Source organism: Ovis canadensis, chromosome 2 (genome assembly GCF_042477335.2).
Source record: "Ovis canadensis isolate MfBH-ARS-UI-01 breed Bighorn chromosome 2, ARS-UI_OviCan_v2, whole genome shotgun sequence".
Lineage (NCBI taxonomy): Eukaryota > Metazoa > Chordata > Mammalia > Artiodactyla > Bovidae > Ovis > Ovis canadensis.
The window spans coordinates 148,994,271-149,016,129 of NC_091246.1; the positions used below are offsets into that span (position 1 = coordinate 148,994,271).

The window sequence follows — 21,859 nt, forward strand, 5'->3', positions numbered from 1 at the left end:
TGTAGATTCTGGGTACAGTGAGAACCTCACATCAGACCAGAGTTTAGGGTAAACAGAAGAGAATGGAAGAAAAGGTTGGAAAAGTAGATTGGGACAAATTGAAGGATCTTGATGGGTAGGTACAAATATTTGTGTCTAATTTGATATGCATTAAGGGTCATTGAAGATTTTTAATCATGTCAGTGATACTTTAAAGTGAAAATTCAGAATATGAATTTAGCAAAGGTTTACAGGATGAACTGGCCTGGGAAGAAACCAGAATGCAGGCCCCTTTGCAAAGGTAGTACTTCCTGCCAAAGGTTTTAAGGATCTACACTAAAATTATACAGTGGATAGGGACTTGAGAATTATCAAATACCTGCAGGAATTTACAACTTATTATAAATAGTGCAGGAAAGATACTGAGGTGTCAGATATCAAGGATGTCTCTCTGAAGTTTTAAGCCTGGACAATTCAGAGAACAGTTAACGTGGATAGAAGATACATTGGGATGAGAAGGTAATCTTGGAGAGAGATGATGTGTTTGCCATTAGACGTGCTATATTTCAGGCACTGGCAGAACAGTGAGATGGAGACAGTAGATGAACTTTTGGAAAGAGAAAAAATTAGAAGAGGTGTTGGACTAGAAATAAAGATTGGGAATCATCCACAAGTTTGAAACAATTCAAATAAGGACAGTGATCTAGTGAGTAGAAATAGCATTGTTTAAGAATTCTTACCCGGGAGGGGAGTTCAGGATGGGGAACATGTGTACGCCCGTGGCGGATTCATGTTGATGTGTGGCAGAACCAATACAATATTGTAAAGTAATTAGCCTCCAATTAAAACAATAAGAATTCTTACCTGTCTTTTCAGGTATAATACAGGGAAGTAAATATGATCTTAGTTGAAGATTTAGAAGATTTGGTAATTCACCTAGAATTTTTTTTTTTACAAAGGAGCAGATTTCATAATTTTTTAATTGGCATTAAAAAGAAAAATAATATACGAGTATCCATCTTATTTCTAATCCTATAAACCTTACAGCCCATTGGCTTACTAACATTTTTGAAGGTAAATATTCACGACTGCTTCATTTTTAAATTTCTGAGGGCATTTTATCCTTTTTTTGAATCTCACTGAACTAGTCAGAATGAGATAGTTGCCAAATTATCTTAATATTTACTAAATGTGCAACAAGGAACTTCTTCCTCATCTTATTTCATTTGGTCTGTTTCCCCCAAAAAAGTAACAAATTCTTATTTATATACTGAATTACATGTTTAACAATTATTAATAATAGTTTATTTAAAGGGCCCCATGAAAGAATATTGGTTATTTAGCATTAATGGAATATTTTACAAACTTCTTCATGTTAATACTGATTATAGTAGTAATCTTAAAGACTGAAACTCATAATAGTTCTCAAGACTCTAGGCTGGCAAGGGCTTGACAGTGATTTTATTGTAGTTTTTTTAATAAGATTATTCAATAGAGTGATTTTTGTGACTGATTACAAATAAGAATGATGTGGAGTTTAACTCCATCCACATTTGTTTCTTTCATGTCCAAGAAAAAATAAAATATTAGAATTATTTGTTTTACAGGGACAGGTTTTGAGAGCATGGCTGGATATTACAAGAAGAAAAGAACCTTATACTAAAAAAGCATTAAGATACTTTGAAGAGGGATTGCAAGATGGGAATGATATTTTTGCTCTACTGGGTAAGGTGAGTTGAAGTTAGATTAATAAAATGATGTTTTAAAATTTATTTGTAATATATCTGAAACCCAACAAAACTAAGTAGCTCAAAATTATGGTTTTAAATGTTACTTTCAACTCTCAACTGCATTTGTATGAGATGATGAATAGTAAACTAGGGAAAAGTGCTCCCTGCCAAATTATTAAATCCTGGATCAATTTTAATTGTTTTTGTTGTTGCTGTTGCTAGTTGTGATGGTTCCTACATTATTTACTCACCAAACATATATGATGTGTCTTAATATGTGTGAGGCATCACTCTAGATACTAGGGATACCCTGAGCAAAATAAAATGTCTTTCTTTTATGAAGCGTATGTTCTCCTGGTGGAGAGAGACAATAAACGAAGCGAATTATATAGTATATTAGAAGGTGATAAGTACAATGGAAGAATATAGAGCGAGAAGTACAACTGGGTATGAAAGCGGTTTTAAATGTAGTCAGAGAAAGTGACATTTGAGCAAAGATGTATAGGAGGTAAGGTTTAAAGCCATGTGGGCCCCTAGGGAGAGCATTACAAATAGATGGGTAGAGAGTTCGTATACCTTAAGGCATATTCGTTTAGTCTGGAGACTGAAGCAAAATGAGTGAAGGGGAGAGAAGTGAAGGGTTGAGGGAAAGAAGATGAGTGTCAGGGCAGGTGAGTATGGATGGGATGGGGATGAGAAGCTGGCTGCTTCTGTAAAGCCTTTGGCTCTTGCTTTGATCTGGCTAGATTGGCAGCCGATGGAAAGAGAAAGAACATGATCTCACTTACCCATACATTGGGAGGGACAACCAAGTGGCAAAGTCATTAGAAATCATTGGTGGTTGGAAATGTTTAATGTGGACTCTTTCTTCAATCCCATTGATGACTTTGAATGCCTTAATTTTTTTTTTTTTAATTTCAGCAAAAAGAAACTAAATTTATATTAGGAAAACAGTCTATTAAATTAGTGATTTGGGGGAGGGGATAAAAAAGAAAAAGAGGATTATTCATGTCTTGGCTACTGCCAATATCCCTACATTGCTCTTGTCAATGTCCATGGCTAGTGAACTTGTTCAGATGCTTGTCAACAGGACGACTAGAAGTCGTACTGATTGGATTCAGATTTTGCCTAATGGCGCTGCTAGAGCTTATGGGCATATAGCAAGTTTTTGGTTTTTTTTTTTTTTTTTTTTTAAGTTTTTCTGTCTCATTTCTCTTCCTCTCTAGTCCTTAAAGCAAAGCTTTAATCTTCGCAGGTAGGGCTGTTTCAAGTGTTAATATAAGCAGCTTAGGAGGATTTTCCCTTTTCCTCTTAATACTTTTTAGACTAGTTTAAATTCTTTTTCTGATATAACCCATTCCAATTATGTATGTATTTTTCAGTTCATTCAGCCAGAGACTTGCATTAGTTGAATTCCAACCAGGAATGATATGAACCAATTATATAGCAAATTTCAGTTTAGTTCAGTTCAGCTGCTCAGTCGTGTCTGACTCTTTGTGACCCCATGAATCACAGCACAGTACACCAGGCCTCCCTGTCGATCACCAACTCCTGGGGTTCACTCAAACTCACGTCCATCGAGTCGGTGATGCCATCCAGCCATCTCATCCTCTGTCGTCCCCTTCTCCTCCTGCCCCCAATCCCTCCCAGCATCAGGGTCTTTCCCAATGAGTCAACTATAGCAAATTTAATATATGTTGCATTCACGTGGGAGGTAATGGTCTAAGGAAGTACTAGATACGCTCTGTTGGCATGATTTTGTTATTTTTAAGTTACCAGCTATTCAGATTCCAAGAGTGTCTATATATTTTTTAAAATTATCTTTTTTAATATAAATGTATTTATTTTAATTGGAGGTTAATTAGTTTACAATATTGTATTGGTTTTGCCATACATCAACATGAATCTGCCATGGGTGTGCATGTGTTCCCCATCCTGAACCCCCCTCCCATCACCCTCCCTGTACCATCCCTCTGGGTCGTCCCAGTGCACCAGTCCCAAGCATCCAGTATCATGCATCAAACCTGGACTGGCGATTCACTTCATATATGATATTATACGTGTTTCAATGCCATTCTCCCAAATCATCCCCACCTTGCCCTCTCCCACAGAGTCCAAAAGACTGTTCTATACATCTGTGTCTCTTTTGCTATCTCGCATACAGGGTTATCATTACCATCTTTCTAAATTCCATATATATTCGTCAGTATACTGTATTGATGTTTTCCTTTCTGGCTTACTTCATTCTGTATAATAGGCTCCAGTTTCATCCACCTCATTAGAACTGATTCAAATGTATTCTTTTTAATGGCTGAGTAATATTCCATGCTAAATATGTACCATAGCTTTCTTATCCATTCATCTGCTGATGAACATCTAGGTTGTTTCCATGTCCTGGCTATTTATAAACAGTGCTGTGATGAACATTGGGATACACGTGTCTCTTTCAATTCTGGCTTCCTTGGTGTGTATGCCCAGCAGTGGGATTGCTGGGTCATAAGGCAGTTCTGTTTTCAGTTTTTTAAGGAATCTCCACACTGTTCTCCATAGTGGCTGTACTAGTTTGCATTCCCATCAACAGTGTAAGAGGGTTCCCTTTTCTCCACACCCTCTCCAGCATTTATTGCTTATAGACTTTTGGATCGCAGCCATTCTGACATGCATGAAATGGTACCTCATTGTGGTTTTGATTTGCATTTCTCTGATAATGAGTGATGTTGAGCATCTTTTCATGTGTTTGTTAGCCATCTGTATGTTTTCTTTGGAAGAATGTCTGTTTAGTTCTTTGGCCCATTTTTTGATTGGGTCATTTATTTTTCTGGAATTGAGCTGCATAAGTTGCTTGTATATTTTTGAGATTAGTTGTTTGTCAGTTGCTTCCTTTGCTATTATTTTCTCCCATTCTGAAGGCTGTCTTTTCACCTTGCTTATAGTTTCCTTTGTTGTGCAGAAGCTTTTAAGTTTAATTAGGTCCCATTTGTTTATTTTTGCTTTTATTTCCAATATTCTGGGAGGTGCATCATAGAGGATCCTGCTATGATTTATGTCGGAGAGTGTTTTGCCTATGTTCTTCTCTAGGAGTTTTATAGTTTCTGATCTTACGTTTAGATCTTTAATCCATTTTGAGTTTATTTTTGTGTGTGGTGTTAGAAAGTGATCTAGTTTCATTCTTTTACAAGTGGTTGACCAGTTTTCCCAGCACCACTTGTTAAAGAGATTGTCTTTAATCCGTTGTATATTTTTGCCTCCTTTGTCAAAAATAAGGTGTCCATAGGTGCATGGATTTATCTCTGGGCTTTCTGTTTCCTTCTTTTTTGCTATTACTGTATGCCGTTGAGAAGTTTAAGTAATTTATTTTGATGCAGTCAGTGGCATCATTGGATGGTTCTCACACTTTTCCTTTAATTCTATGGGAATATAATCTCAAACTGATTTCAGGAATGTATTGCAGTTATACTGTGCATCTGTTGAGGCAGATGCTCATTTTGAACTGAGATATTCTAGGACTAAATTAACTCCTGAAGGGGATTCAGTAACACGTTTTAAAAAATCTGACATATGATAAATAGGCCTCATCATCTGTTCTTAAAGCACATACTATATTTGTAGATTTATATTTTCTGACCATGAAAGTAATTACATGTACATTGTAGAAAAATTTTAGAATACAGTAATATCTGAATTAAAAATAAATATCAGCATTGGAGATAACCAGGTAAACTTATTATATTGTAAATGACATCTCTTTGTTTCTTAAGTATAGACCTACAAATTAACATAATGACCTTTAATGACACCTGAAATCTTATTAAATGAATATGCTGTCATTTAATGCTATGTGGCCATTTTGGGTTCAGTTCAGTTCAGTCACTCAGTCAAGTCCGACTCTTTGTGACCCCATGAACCACAGCACGTCAGGCCTCCCTGTACATCACCAACTCCTGGAGTCCACCCAAACCCATGTCCATTGAGTTGGTGATGCCATCCAGCCATCTCATCCTCTGTCATCCCCTTCTCCTCCTGCCCTCAATCTTTCCCAGCATCAGGGTCTTTTCAAAGAAGTCAGCTCTTCACATCAGGTGAACCAAAGTATTGGAGTTTCAGCTTCAATATCAGTCCTTCCAGCGAACACCCAGGACTGATCTTTAGGGTGGACTGGTTGGATCTCCTTGCATTCCAGTGGACTCTCAAGAGTCTTCTCCAACACCACAGTTCAAAAGCATCAGTTCTTCAGTGTTCAGCTTTCTTTATAGTCCAACTCTCACATCCATACATGACCACTAGAAAAACCATAGCTTTGACTAGATGGACCTTTGTTGACAAAATAATGTCTCTGCTTTTTACCATGCTGTCTAGATTGGTAATAACTTTCCTTTCAAGGAGTAAGTGTCTTTTAATTTCAAGGCTGCAGTCACCATCTGCAGTGATTTTGGAGCCCCCAGAAATAAAGTCTGACACTGTTTCCACTGTTTCCCCATCTATTTGCCATGACGTGATGGGACCAGATGCCATGATCTTAGTTTTCTGAATGTTGAGCTTTAAGCCAACTTTTTCACTCTCCTCTTTCACTTTCATCAAGAGGCTTTTTAGTTCCTCTTCATTTTCTGCCATAAGGGTGTCATTTGCATATCTGAGGTTATTGATATTTCTCCCGGCAGTCTTGATTCCAGCTTGTGCTTCTTCCAGCCCAGCATTTCTCATGATGTACTCTGAATATAAGTTAAGTAAGCAGGGTGACAATATACAGCCTGATGTATTCCTTTTCCTATTTGGAACCAGTCTGTTGTTCCATGTCCAGTTCTAACTGTTGCTTCCTGACCTGCATACAGGCTTCTCAAGAGGCAGGTCAGGTGGTCTGGTATTCCCATCTCTTTCAGAATTTTCCATTTTATTGAGATCCACACAGTCAAAGGCTTTCGCATTTTGGGTTACTTTAACTTTGTCTATTGTAAATAATTCTGCCTTATATATCCAGTTATGTCTTTAAGATAATTCTTAGAAGTGAAAATATTGAGATAGTTTTGCAATTTATATTGCTTATCTCTAAAATTTTCTTAAGGCTGAAAGTAATTTTTTTTTAAGATAAAAATTTCTTAGTTTTAGATGCTACTTACAGATATCCTAGAAATATTTTATTCTAAAAGGTAATTTTTTCTGTTATAAATATATTTGTTTTGATAAATACTTAAAAACTTTTATCCTGTAATTATATTTCTGTTATTTAAAGTGAATTTTAAAACAAAATCATGTATTGTATAAAATATTTTGATTCTGTGTGATGTTTCAAAATTTTGTTTAATAATCAGAAAAGTTTTAATCAAAGTGATGACTATTCCTTACAGAAAGGTCAGAAAGCAAAAATACAGAAAATGTGAAGTACTAGAATTCTACCTCACCTGCTGTGAGAACCTAAGTGTATATGATCACAGTTTTGATGCCACTTTTCACTTTTTTCTCCCATTAGGCACAATGCCTTGAGATGCGCCAGAATTATTCAGGTGCTCTGGAGACTGTGAACCAGATAATCATGAATTTTCCAGGTTTCCTTCCTGCTTTTGTAAAGAAAATGAAACTACAGCTAGCCTTGCAGGACTGGGACCAGACGGTTGAGACAGCACAGAGGTTAAGTAAAACAAGATCTCACAAATCTCGTTGGGTCTGGTTTTAATTTTGAGAAAAAAGAAAATCTATGTGTGTGTTTTTCCTCTAAGATATTTTCAATTTGATTTTTTTCAAATAATATAGAATTGAAGAAAACCTTGACATTGCATTGTTTTTCAAGGACTGAATTTATTGATTTACATAAATATATATTAACACCTGAGTAGCTATTCTGAGATACTCTTAAGTTTCAGAAGAATAATTGCTGACCTCATGAAGCTTATAGTCAAATGAGAAGAACCATGTAATAAGTAAACAAATAAATTTTGTAGGGTGCTAGAAAGTTATACTCTTGCTTGGAAAATCCCATGGATAGAGGAACCTGAGTGGCTGCAGTCCATGGGGTCGCACAGAGTCGGACACGACTGAAGTGACTTAGCAGTAGCAGAAAGTTATAAGCTCAGTGGAGAAAAAGTAAAGCTGGAAAGTGAAATAGAGAGTTGGGGGAAGGGCTTCTATTTTATCAGCTGATCAGGGAAGGCCTCTGAGAAGATGGCATTTGACAGAGGGAGCAAGCATGCAGACATTCCAGAGAAGGTTGCAGACAGAGGCAAACGCAGGTGCAGAGTCCTTGAGGTGAGTCCCTGTGATATGGTTAAGGGTAGGAAGGAGCAAGATGGCTAGGCAGTAACCTCAGAACAGAGGGTGGGAGGAAGAAGGGGTGCCAGGTTGGGAAGGGCCTTGTTCATCATTGTAAAGATTTTAGTTTTTCTTCTGAAGTCTGAGGGCCTTGGATGGTTCCCTCTCTCTTCTTCCCTCTCTGCTTTTCCTTCTTTCTCTCCAGCAGTCTCTTCTTTTTCTTCTTACTGTTAAGTTAATGAAACCAGGATTTTTATCCAGCAGGTATTCCATGATAGGGATTGTATTGATTGTGTGCCATATTAGCATATAACTTGTTGCTTAAACTCAGTTTTTCCAATAAATTGTTGATGGATCCAGAGGCTTGGTTAGATTCACATTCAATACTTGTTTTTGTCTGACAGTTTATTTATAAGTATTGACGTGTTCTTCCATCAAACAGACATAATCTCTGCTTGCCTCTTTTTTGTGTGATATTAGTAGCAATTCATGCTTAATATTAGGGAACTTGGTTTAGGATTATCGTAAGATTATATCTTTCCTTCTCCATTCCTTAGTTAGAATACTCCTATAAAGAAAAACTTCTGCTGGTTCATTATCTAATGTTACAGTTCATATAGGAAAAGTTGGATAAATGCTTGAGTCTGTGACCTTATTCCCAGGTTTCAGAAACAAGTAAAAAAGGCCCTGTGCAGACCTAGTATTTTTTAGTAGGATTTGAGTTTGTTTGTTTATGTGATATGGATTAAACTTGAGTGTTTCTATCATTTTGGTTATTATAGTTGCTCAGATTGACTTATCTTTGGTCATTAGTAGCTTCTTCAAGTCCTTATGACATGATCCTAGAAGTCTTTTGTAGTGTCTGTAATATGCAAGATATACCAGGGTTATTTTGTGTATTTACTGACCCATTATAGGTATCGGCCATTGTACAGGGCAGTCTAACTCCTTTTACTGAGAAGTGGTATTAGGAGGCCACAGTTTGTGCATAAATAAGTTTCTGATGTTTGTACTTTTCAGATTTTTTTCCTAGACACTGTCTGTGGGCTGGGTGTTGGAAGTATCTACATAATAATGTGCAAAATATATATATGTATCGTGGGAGCATTTAAAAGTGATAGACTTATTATATAGGTTTTAAACTTGATTTTTCTTTAACTTAGTATTTCATTAGCCATGAATGGTGTCTATAAGGTGATCATAAATATAGTTTATTTTATCTTTCCCTGTTGATAGGCGTTTAGGCTATTTTGAATTTTTTGCTATTCTAATTATTGTAGTGAACACACCCACCCACTCAGACAGACAGACAGACAGACAGACACACACACACACACACACACACACACACACACGTCTTTATACACATGGAGAAGTATTTCTGGAGGATGGTTTCCCAAATGACAAATTACTGATTTAAAGAGAATTTTATTTTTTAGGGTAAGCTAAGCTCCTGTGAAAAGTAGATGCAAACATATGTTTATTTTTGTCATCTGTAACTGTTTTGAGTGGGTGTAAGACTTGAGCAGTCAGCCTTTCTCCACATTGTCTTTAAGGAACCTAAGTTCTTTTTGTCTTGCAACTCTTCCTTTACCTAAAACCTCACGATGTTGGTGTCCAGCTGGCAAGAGAAGAAAGAGTGTGGAGGAGTCATTCTGCTTTTCTTAAAAGTCCAGGCCCAGACATGGCCCACACTGCTTGCTCTCACACTGGCCACAGCTACCTGCAGAGGTGGCTGGGAGATTGGGTGGCCCAGAGCCCAAGCAGATAAGCGGAGAGTGATTTTGAGGAGACAGTGCACTCCCTGCCTCAAATGTACACATTTAACATTGGATAAATACTACTGAGTTGTGAGAAACTATACTAACTTATACTCTCATCATTAGTCTATTGAATGTCCCCTCCCCTATCCTCAGGAATTTTGGCTATTGTCAATGTGAGGTTTTTTTTAAAAAAAATCTGGTAGGATAAGAATGGTAGCTTATTTTCATTTTCGCTTCCTTGTTTGTGTTGAAATTGAGCATTTTTTTTTAATGCTAAAAGCTATTCTTTTCCCCCTGTGTATTCACTAGTCCTTTTTTTCTTATTAACTAAATCTGTTCATTCCTGTATTTCTAATGGATTTTGACATCTTTTAAGAAGTTCTCCATCATGTTTCTTTTCTGATGGTTTTCTTGGCCTTTTGCAGTTGACTATCAGAATAGCTTGTTTAAAAAATATATATATATAAACCTTATAAGATGTTGGGTTGAATTGCATGAAACCTATAGATTATTTGGGGAGAATTTCTTTAATCCCAAATAAGTAGTATCTTTAGGCAGCTACTGATGTGCAGCAAGCAACCACACTTCTCAGGGCATGTGATAATATGTGCTCACTTCTCACTTTGGTGTGGATCATCTAGGGTCACTGACCCAGTCCAGATGTGTCTGGGGCTCCGCTTCAAGTTTCATGTCCAGCTGAGAGGGCATGAAACCTCGCTGCAGTTTGGACTCAGGTCAGCTCTAAGGGTGTTCTCTGGGCTCCAGCCAAATAGCACCAGCTTCTTAGAGGAAGCCCTTCTCCTGGTGATGGCAGAGATGCAGAGGACAAGCAGAAATCTGCAATGCCTCTGAAACAGGGGTGGTGCCCTGCCATTCCTGTCCACATCCTATTGGCCAAGAAAAAGCTCCAAGTTGTAGTCAGAAGCAGTGAAGTACAAGCCAGCATTTATAGGAGGAACTGTTCAGTTACATGGCAGAAAGCATGTATCAGGGAGAGTGGAAAGCTGCAGCTAATAATGTAGCATGCCATGTATGATAAGAAACCTAATGTGTTACCCCATTTGTTCAGTTCCATCAGTTCTTCAATGCTCAGCCTTCTTTATGGTCCAACTCTCATATTCGTATATGACTACTGGAAAAACCATAGCTTTGACTATATGGACTTTTGTCAGCAAAGCAATATCTCTCCTTTTTAATATGCTACTAGGTATGTCATAGCTTTTCTTCCAAGGAGCAAGTGTCTTTTAATTTCATGGCTGCAGTCACCATGTGCAGTGATTTTTGGAGCCTAAGAAAACAAAGTCTCACTGCTTCCATTGTTTCCCCATCTATTTGCTATGAAGTGATGGGACCAGATGTCATGATCTTAGTTATGTGAATGTTGAGTTTTAAGCCAGCTTTTTCACTCTCCTCTTTCACCTTCATCAAGAGGCTCTTGAGTTCTTTGCTTTCTGCCATAAGGGTGGTATCATCTGCATATCTGAGGTTATTGATATTTCTCTTGGCAGTCTTGATTCCAGCTTGTGCTTCATCCAGTCTGGCATTTTGCATGATGTATTCTGCATATAAGTTAAATAAGCAGAGTGACAATATACAGCCTTGACATACTCCTTTCCTAATTTAGAACCAGTCTGTTGTTCCACGTCCGGTTCTAACTTTTGCTTCCTGACCTGCACACAGGATTTTCAGGAGCATGTAAGGTGGTCTGGTATTCCCATCTCTTTGAAGAGTTTTCCACAGTTTGTTGTGATCTACACAGTTAAAGGTTTTAGCATAGTCAATGAAGCAGAAGTAGATGTTCCTCTAGAATTCTCTTGCTTTTTCTGTGATCCAACGGATGTTGGCAATTTGATCTTTGGTACCTCTGCCTTTTCTAAATCCAGCTTGAACATCTGGAAGTTATTAGTTCACATATCATTGAAGCCTAGCTTGTAGAATTTTGAGCATTGCCTTGCTAGCATGTGAAATGAGGGCAATTGTGTTGTAGTTTGGACCTTCTTTGGCATTGCCCTTCTTTGGGATTGGAATGAAAACTTGGAATTGGAATGAAAACTTTTCTGGTGCTGTAGGCACTGCTGAGTTTTCCAGATTTGGTGGCATGTTGAGTACAGCACTTTCACAGCATAATGTTTTAGGATTTGAAATAGCTCATCTGGAATTCCATTACCTCCACTAGCTTTGTTTGTAGCAATGCTTCCTAAGGCCCACTTGACTTCGCACTTCAAGATGTATGGCTCTAGGTGAGTGATCAAACCATTGTGGTTATCAGGGTCATTAAGATGTTTTTTGTATAGCTCTTCTGTGTGTTCTTGCCACCTCTTCTACTATCTTTTGCTTCTGTTAGGTCCATACCGTTTCTGTCCTTTATCGTGCCCATCTTTGCATGAAATATTCCCTTGGTATCTCTCATTTTCTTGAAGAGATCTCTAGTCTTTCCCATTCTATTGTTTTCCTCTATTTCTTTGCATTGTTCATTTAGGAAGGCTTTCTTCTCTCTCCTTGCCATTCTTTGGAACTCTGCATTCAAATGGGTATATCTTTCCTTTTTCTCTTTTACCTTTTATTTCTCTTCTTTCCTCAGCTATTTTTAAGGCCTCCTCAGACAACCATTTTGCCTTCATAAACATATTAAGATAAAGATCCAGAGATTCTTTTGGTTTTAAATAATGAGATTAATAATTTTTATAAAGGAGATGTTATTTTACTAGTGAAAATTACTTAACTTAAACCATGGAGTAATCAGACCAGCAAACCAACTTTGCAAGTTGTCAAATAATAATACATAATTTATTTCAACATTAACTGAAATTTTTTTTGCAGGTTGATGCTGCAAGATAATCAAAATTTGGAAGCACTGAGAATGCTGGCCCTTTACTATTTGTGTAGGGAGGGGGATATAGAGAAGGTAAAGTTGTATTGTACTATATAATAGTTACACACACATGCACATACTAAAGAGCCTTGAATTGCTTTTAGAATGTATATCATGGCAGTTTTTAGTTGAGTCCTAGGAATATACCTTAACAAAGGTGGGTATCTTAAATCACCTAGTAAAGCAAAAGTATCATATAGTTAATGTTACCCTTGAAAGCTTTAAAAATTATTAATTACATCAGATGCTGTTTCTATGTAAAAGTCATGTGTCATATGATATATGATTAATGTAACAAGAGGTACTGGTTATGGAAGAGAACATACAAAATATAATTCATTTTATTGAGTTTGCATAAGTTAAATGGGTTAGGATGAAATCCCATTGAACCTTATAAAGCACACGTTTCTCTGGTAATGAACACATTGACTATATATTTTGGTTTATGGGATGCCAGAATCCACTCTGAAGTCAACAATATTATAACAGATAATAGATTTAGACTCTTATTTAAGGTTAAATGGGTTAATGTGATAGTACCTAGTAAGTACTTCAGTAAATACTAGAAGAATCTTAGTAGGAGCAATTCTACAGTAAATTTTCCAGGCATTGAAATTATTTTTCAAGTATCTGATTTTTTTGTTCTCAAAAATATTTTAAATATAAACTAGGCAACGTAGGTAATCCAAGGACTGACCTTATATAATATTAATTTTTGTAAATAAATTATCATTCATATCTCATATATGTCATAAATTATTGGAGAGGGAGCTTGGCATGTATGGTTAACTGGATATTATAGATGTCTTCGAATATTTGGAAATCACCCAAAGGTTTCTATTCAGTAACAACTGTTAAAGAAGCACATTTTATAATGCAGTTTTTACTTATAATCATTACACTTTTTATGGAAGGATCCTTTACCCTCTTGCACCGTATGATTTCACTGGAAGAAAGGGAATTGATAAAAGCAAAGATTTTTTGTAATTTATAAATACTGATTTACTAATGTACATGTCCTGTATTATGCTATTTTTATTCTTAGTGTATTTTAAAATTATACTGAATACTTTTGTTTTAGGCTGCCACCCAACTGGAAAACTTAGGAAATGCATTGGATGCCGTGGAACCACAGAATGCTCAACTTTTTTATACGATCACAATAGCCTTCAGTAGAATTGTAAGAGTACAGCAAAGCTCTGTTATTTGTAACTGGAAATATAAAATTACTCACAAATGTTGAGGCACTAAAAAGCATATGACCTAGAGTGAAAATACTTGAAAATTCATAGATGTGCCTATGAATATGTGATACATTCTTAAGGGAGGTAATTCAGAGGAGATACAGTTTCCAGCTGTAAAAAGCCATCCTGGAGGATTCATGGAGGAAGTGGCACTCGTGAATCCTTTAAGAATAGGGAAGTGCCTTCCAGAGGAAGGAAGTGGAAAGTGATTTATTTTAACTAGAGCATAGGGTTTATGACTAAGGTTGTTCTTTGCTTTATGCTTTTAAAACTGTTTTTTAAACATTTTAAAGTAAGTAATAGAATATTTGGGTTGAGGAAATGGTTTCTGTCTTACTTTTTGTAATAGTAAAGAAATGATTTTTATGACAAGTACCCATAAAAAGGTAATTGGAAATGGGATAGATAAATGTAGTAGAATCTTAAAACCAATACAAGAGATGAGAGGATTGAAACTATGCTAGAAAAAAATAAGGAAAAGGGCATACTAAATAATTATTAAAATAAAGTTGAAAGAAAATAATTAAGTTTATTAGTTGTTAAATGACATGAATAAACTGAATTCTCTTAATTAAAAATGAAGGTTGTCAGATCATGTGAAATTTAGGGGCACTGCTCCCTATTACAGAAATTTGAGTTAGTGGGAGTATTAACATTTTTTTATTTACCTACTGCAGACACATAATTGTTACTAGTTTATAGCAAATCAAACAATTTAGTAAGTAACAACTCTTCAAAGTAATGATGTTCAAAAAGTATATACTTAATTCTGACAACATTGCCATTTCTTGAAATATTTTTGAAGGCATTTTTTCCAAGAAGATTATAAGGTGTGGTTCTCACTAGTGGCACACTTGTCTTTAGGGGTAAATCAGATTCTTACCCTAGTTTTCAATGCAATAAAAGTTCAATAAAATATATAATCTGTCTATATTATGCTATATTTACAGACACATGTATGTAAATATATATAAAACCTTAAATAATGATTTTCTTCTCTAATTATAAGACAGTCATGAGACAGTGTAAAAAGCGAGTTATAAGAAATATGCTTGTGGAGTACCATAGAAGCAATACATTTTTCAAGAGAGCTGTTTTTTAAAAGCACTGCGCATTAGGAAGTTTAAGTTCTGATAGGATATAAACTCTTGATGCACTGTCTAGATAGTAAATACAGTAGATTTATTATTCTTCAGTTATGAAATAATTTTTTCCTATATTTTTCATCTGGGAAATATAAATTATTCATATGTACATTTAGAGAAAACAAAGTCTTCCATTTTAGTAGACTTGTTTTAGTTTAACTTAATTTTTTTTCTTTTTAGTGTGGACGTAGTCAACTCATTCTTCAGAAAACCCAAACATTACTAGAAAGAGCTTTTAGTTTAAATCCTCAGCAGTCAGAATTTGCTACAGAGCTTGGATACCAAATGATTTTACACGGGAAAGTTAAAGAGGCCTTGAAGTGGTACAAGACCGCCATGACACTAGATGAAACCAGTGTCTCTGCTCTCATTGGTATGACAGCTGTATCTATGAGTGTTCCTCATACAGATGCAAATAATGATTGCTTTTAATACCTGCCTTTAAAGAAGAAAAGACGTATTTTGTAGTTTTCTAAAATTAAACAGTTCTTTACTACCTACAGCAGAAAACAATCATGTACCTTTAAAAATAGAATTTTTGTTTCTTAAAAACTATCTGCAGGTAATACATTTTTATGAGTTAATTCCCATAAATTAAGAATTCCTTAGTAACTGATTTTATGTGGGTACAAAGCTACCCATTTCCTTTCATTCTTTTTTTTTAGTCTAAAACTTTGTATTATGGCAAAAAAACCCACCTTGTTTAATACTGTTTGTATTAACTTGAGATGTAATGCCTGAAATGATGTGGATTTTTCCCATTTTCATCTGTTTTAGGGTTTATCCAGTGTCAGTTAATAGAAGGGCAACTACAGGATGCAGATCAGCATCTAGAATTCCTTCGTGAAGTTCAGCAGTCTATTGGAAAATCAGCGGTATAGTATTTTATTTTATCAGGGTAGAGTCTAACTACTTATAAAATATGAAATTTTAAACATTTAAAAATTTAACAGTGGGATTAGAGGACTAATGCACTAATTTTAATATGTAGTTACATTTATTAATTTTCCACATGATTTAAAAAGTCCAAGTAAACTAATATTTAAATTTGAACAAATAGTGCCTATAAATATCTCTTCAATATAGATTTGAAATCTAAGTAGAAATAATGGCTTTATAACTGTATGGAGTAATTTATGAAAACTACTTATTTTCCAGGAATTAACCTATTTACATGCAGTTCTCGCTATGAGGAAAAATAAACGACAAGAAGAGGTTATTAATTTGCTAAATGATGTCCTGGACACTCATTTTTCACAGTTGGAGGATTTACCTCTTGGCATACAGTATTTTGAGAAGTTGAATCCTGATTTCTTGATAGAAATTATTACAGAATATCTGAATTTCTGTCCAATGCAGGTGTGTATTTCTGGGACTTATTTTCAAAAATGCATTTATATGATGTTTTATAAAAGGTACTAATAAATTATGTTCTACAGATTAGACTATAAAATGAAAGTATTTGTATCTATATTAGTTCAAATAGTTTTTACTGAAAATATTTACAGTAATGATTACTATCATCTAATAAATGTTTTGGTTTACAAATATTCATTTGTAATTCATAAAATCTTAAAACCTTGAATTTAAACTATTAGAAGTCATTTAATTTAGGTGCCTACCTTGTATTAGAATCTACTTCGTAATATCCTCATTAAGTGTCCATCCCATCTTTGGATGCACTCAAAGATACAGTTCTTACATGTAACTGTGATTATTAGACTGTATTTCCTATGTTAAATCAGATTTTGCTTTATGTTAAAAAACTCAGCCATTTACTGGTCCTCCTTTTGCTCTCTGCGGTGACATGGAGCAAGTCCAGTTACTTAGTGAATTCCTCATTCATAGAACAGACCTGCAGATGTTGGAAATTAATTTTCATGTTCCTGAACAATTCCAGGTTTCCAACCATTTCTTTTTTTATGACATAGTTTGAGATCCCTGATTGTAAGTCTGAAGATATTCTTGATTTTATCAGTGGCTGATTAAGCTCACTATTCCAAATGTGGATTTGGCCTGCAAAACTTAGATCAGATTCTTTGCTTCCTAATCCTGGATGTCCATCAATTTCTTTTTTGTGAATCATATTACATTATCGACCCCTGTTGATTTAACAGTTAACCAGAGTCCTTAGATCTGTTAATCACTATAACTTTGGACCTAAGTGTAGGATTCTACATTTGTCCCTATGAAATTTTATCTCCTCAAACGTATCCCATAATTCCAGATGATTGTATCCTTTGGGGTCCTATCTGTCATCTGTTTTATATGGATCTTTGTTGTCAAACATCTGCCTATGTGGTTCCAAGTAGAACTGAGAATGGAACCCTCTGTTGTATTACCACAGAGTTCATTCCAAGTTGACATGTATCCATTAGCGCTCTTTTATTACAGGCAGCAGGCAGATGACTTAACTTTGTTATTTATACTCAACTCACAATTCAACATAGAGATAATCATGGCATGCACTATCAAATACTTCATTCCTGGAAGCATAGTTTTTAGTATTCTCCCTGATTTTTCCCTGAAGTTACAGCTTCACTAACTGTGTTAACAAGGAAATGAGAATATTGACCTTTCCTTAGGGAGTTCACACTGCCTTTTATTGATCATCATATCCTTTTCCGGACTTTCATGACCAATTTTTTTCAACTAACCACTCTGGAATTGCGCTTGGGATTGATCTCAGTTTCTCCAGTCATGATCTGCTTTCAGTTGCTCATGAGTTGGAAAGCACTTTTCAGTGCTTCTGCAGTATTTGGAATTCATCCAACAAATGCTTGTAGAGCTCCCAGTGGACTGTTCAGAGTTGGGGAAATAGTTGTGTAAAAGCAAACAATATTCCTTGCCTTCTTAATACGTGAATACTAGCAGGAGGAAACATAATACAATCAATCAATCACGTAGTATATTAGGAGATTACAGGAGAAAATAACAAAACAGTGAAAGGGGGTAGTAATTTTAGGTAAGGTGGTCTAGGGAGGCCTCATGATGGTAAAATTTGAACAAAAACTTCAAGGTCACGTGGGAATATAGCATAGAGTGTTTCAGGCAAAGGAGCCATTGTGCAGTGGCCCAAAGGGACAAAGGAGAGGGGGGTGGCTGGGACCGAGTGAGGAGGCAGGGAGTGGCCACCGTAAGGTCTCAGCATAGGAAGCTGAACTGGTGGTAATTTCTCTGACTTCAGTTCTGAGAACAGTCGGGAGCCACCAGAGGGTTTCCCACATGATCCAGTTCAGCATTTTAAAAGGCTCCTTCTGGCAGCTGGACTGAGAGTAAACTGTAAAAGGAGCAAGCAATAATCTGTTAAGTTGTAGTTGGGTCCCTAGTGCACAGACATTCTATTTTTCCATAATGTGACCTTCATCAGCATGATAGAATCTAATTAGCACTTAAAATGCTGTTTTCCTGTGGAAATATCAGAAAGGCAGACTTGTCTCTCCAGCTCTGTTTCTATTACTTTGGCCCTTTTCATATACATACTTTTAAAAAAAAAAATCAAGCAGATATTATCTTAGAGATTGTCTTTTAAGCCCTGGATTTTTTACTATGATTCGTTCTGAAATTAGAGGAAAAATGATGGTTGTTTTCAATGAGTAATTTTTAGCAAGGGGCAGATGACATCAGAACCTCACCCTGTTACCTGTGCTTTCATTATTTTCAATTGCACTGAAAAAGTAAATATATTTTAAGAATATACACTATATCCATTACCATGTAAAGTTTTAAAAGTCTCATCTTTGAGACACATAAGGACCCTTAACCCTATAAAAGACGCAAAACTAAATATGAAACTACTGTAGGACTGATAAGACAAAGAATGCTAAAAAAAAAATTTATTACCTAGATAAATGTTTTAGAAATTTCAAGAAGTTGAAGTATTCTAGGCACCAATAGTTCTGTTCTGAAAATTCTTTTGAGCACACATTTTTTTGGTGCCTCAACATCGAAGATACCATCCTTTTCTTGTTAGTAACAGTGGCTCCTTGTAGGGTCAGTTGTCAGTAAGAGGCTGTGCTTCAGTTAAGAGTCTGTGAACGTGGAGTGTAAGGTTACGGGGATGGGAGGATCGTCCTTCAGATAAAGGAGGGAGCATTAGTAAGGTAAAGCAGGAGAGTGAACATGGGATATTTAAAATCTAATATCACATTTCTAAGTTGTGAGTGGATAACTGCTGGATAAAGATTGAGTAGATAGCCATTAAAAGAATAAACAAGTGGTCTAATACTACTTTAGTTATTAAATTCATTATTAATAAAAAGAGAAAAAAATTGAGGGCCTACAACATGTCAGACAGGAAAGTGGGGAATATGGGACCTTTGGTGTACTGTACCTGCGTGTGTTCTGCCATTGGATTTTCACTAGGATGACAGAATCTGAATTCTCTAAACACTGACTTTGCCGTATTCTCAAGGGTGGTGCAGGTTATTGAACTGAGTAAAATCCCAAGACAGGTTTAGAATTAGAACTCACATTCCCTTGACTCTCAGTTCCAGCAAGAAACTCTGCCTCTCTATTCCTTTGAACAGGTGTGTTTCCTTGATAAAGCTTTTGAACATAAATGCTCCTTTCATATGTTATCAAATTAGTAACTGTATAGTAATTTCACAATTATTTTGCTGAGCAAAAGCCATCATTTATATAGCCTGTTCATAGATCCCAGGGAGATAAACCGGTATTAATCTAGTCATAGTGAGATATTGGGCAATGAATAGAATAAGAGAAGTTTTAGAAAAGCATGTGGGTTTTGCTGTTCACATTACAATTAATAATGTGTTTCTTTTTAGCCTAATACTGTTAAAAAAATGACTTACTGATTTGTTTTGTTTAGCCTGCAAGTCCTGGGCAGCCTCTTTCTCCTCTTCTCAGACGTTGTACCTCCATCCTGGAGACTGTAGTCAGAACTGTTCCTGGTCTTCTGCAGGCTGTCTTTCTAATAGCAAAAGTGAAGTATTTGTCAGGTAAGGTGTACATTAAAAGTTTAGAATAACCTTTATATTCTGGTGTTGATAAGAACAAGTATGAGCAAAATAAGCACTCCTCATATATGAAGAATAGTCACACAAAATACTCATTTTACATATGCACAGCTAATTAATTTTTATACAGAATAAAATTGTACAACTCTTAACTGTTTAGTTCTTTAAAAAAGATTACTATAAACTTCTGTGATTCAAATGAACTTCTGGAAAAATATAGTTCTACCACTTTAAAAAAAGTCCATCAGATAGTACTAAAGCCAGGCAGTAAAAATTTATAGTCTTTAATCTCTCCTTTGAACAGATCATAATCCATCATTATTGATTCATTGGCATAATCAAATCTGATGTTTATCAGGTTTCAGATACTTAAGAAATATATTAATTAATTCCTGTCTAGTTTCTGTGATTGGTAGTTCATAGCTTTAAAAAAATAACCTCAGGTATAACTTTAGCATTTTAGGACACATACGTTTGGCAATATATATATAAGTAGACCATCATATGGGCCATATAGATATATATATAGAGAGAGATATATATATATATATATCTTTGCTGGCTACGTGCTCTGCAGAGTAAATTAAGTTTGTAAAGTCCTGTAGGGCAGAAACCACCTTAAATGTATTCATTCTCATGAACAGTTACTTCCTATATATAACAGAAAGAGTTAAGAGATTGACTTTATTAATTTTTTGGGTCTTGGTTTTAACTATTTTTAAAAAAGAACCAAATTATCACAAGAGTTTATTTCACCTCTAAAATACTTTAGTTGTAAGAAGTGAGTCTCTGATACCTTCTCCTAAGTGAGTTCTGTTGAGCCACATGATGTTTCTACTTTATTTTCAGTTAGAATGGGTATCACCTACTAGATATTCAAATGGGACTTTGAATTCTGTGACTAACTTATTAAATACTTATTTATTTTGAATTTTTATATAATTCAGTCTCCGTATATTAATAGTAATATTACATTGCCAAAGTCTCTGGGAATGAAGTGCTTCCCTTGTAGCTCAGCAGGTAAAGAATCTGCCTGCAATGCAGGAGACCTGGGTTCGATCCCTGTTTCAGGAAGATCCCCTGGAGAAGGGAAAGGCTACCTACTCTAGTATTCTTGCCTGGAGAATCCCATAGACAGAGGAGCCTGGTGGGCTGCAGTCCATGGGATGGCAAAGAGTCGGACACGACTGAGCAACCAACTCTTGCTAGGAATGACCCCGTTGTTAAAAAGAGCAGCCTGAAATCATGTGAAAGAGTGCTGGCACATGTCTAAACAGTAGTATCCTTGCTAAGCTGCCAATTGCAGTGACTTCTGGTACAAACTACCTGGAGTTGGACCAGACTTACAGGTTAAGGGCACAGTCTCCATCAGACTGCCCTAGCTGTAGACAGCAGCCACAAGCTCAGGGGTTCCCAGAGCCATTTGCACGTTTACTTGCTGGCTGCAAATTTAAGGGTTCTGACGACTCCCATCAGGTTCAGTAGTTTACTTGAAAGACTCACAGAAGTCAGGAAAGCACTACAGCTAGGATTAGAATTTTATAGCAAAAAATATCCATCTGAACTAGCAAAAGGAGGAGAAGCAGAGGTTGAGGTCTGGGAGGGTCCCACGTGTGAAGCTTCCATTGTCATTTCTTTGTGGAGGCAAGACACATCAACTTTCTGATGCATCAACATATGACAATACCTCTAGACCATTAGCAGCAGGGAAGCTCACCCAGGGTTCATTACCCAAGAGTTTTATTACATAGACAGCTCCCCTCTCCCCAGGTCAGGTGGTATGGATGACTCAGAGTCCCTACCCCTCTACTCACATGGTTGGGATCTCTGGCCTGGCCAGCCCTTAGTCATATTAGCATAAGTTATCAGGGCCTACCATGAATAACAAAGACACTCTTATTGCTTGG

General features: G+C 36.0%; 1 protein-coding gene across 1 annotated transcript in view; it reads left to right on the forward strand.

Moving 5' to 3' along the window:
• The window catches only part of TTC21B (tetratricopeptide repeat domain 21B), a 94,780-nt gene that overhangs the window by 11,496 nt on the left and 61,425 nt on the right, over window positions 1–21,859 (forward strand). The window contains exons 5-12 of the mRNA XM_069574303.1: window positions 1,587–1,709; window positions 7,174–7,331; window positions 12,533–12,617; window positions 13,666–13,764; window positions 15,154–15,346; window positions 15,751–15,848; window positions 16,132–16,332; window positions 19,805–19,934. Of these exons, the coding sequence (XP_069430404.1) occupies window positions 1,587–1,709; window positions 7,174–7,331; window positions 12,533–12,617; window positions 13,666–13,764; window positions 15,154–15,346; window positions 15,751–15,848; window positions 16,132–16,332; window positions 19,805–19,934 (1,087 nt within the window). The remainder of the gene's footprint in view (window positions 1–1,586; window positions 1,710–7,173; window positions 7,332–12,532; window positions 12,618–13,665; window positions 13,765–15,153; window positions 15,347–15,750; window positions 15,849–16,131; window positions 16,333–19,804; window positions 19,935–21,859) is intronic.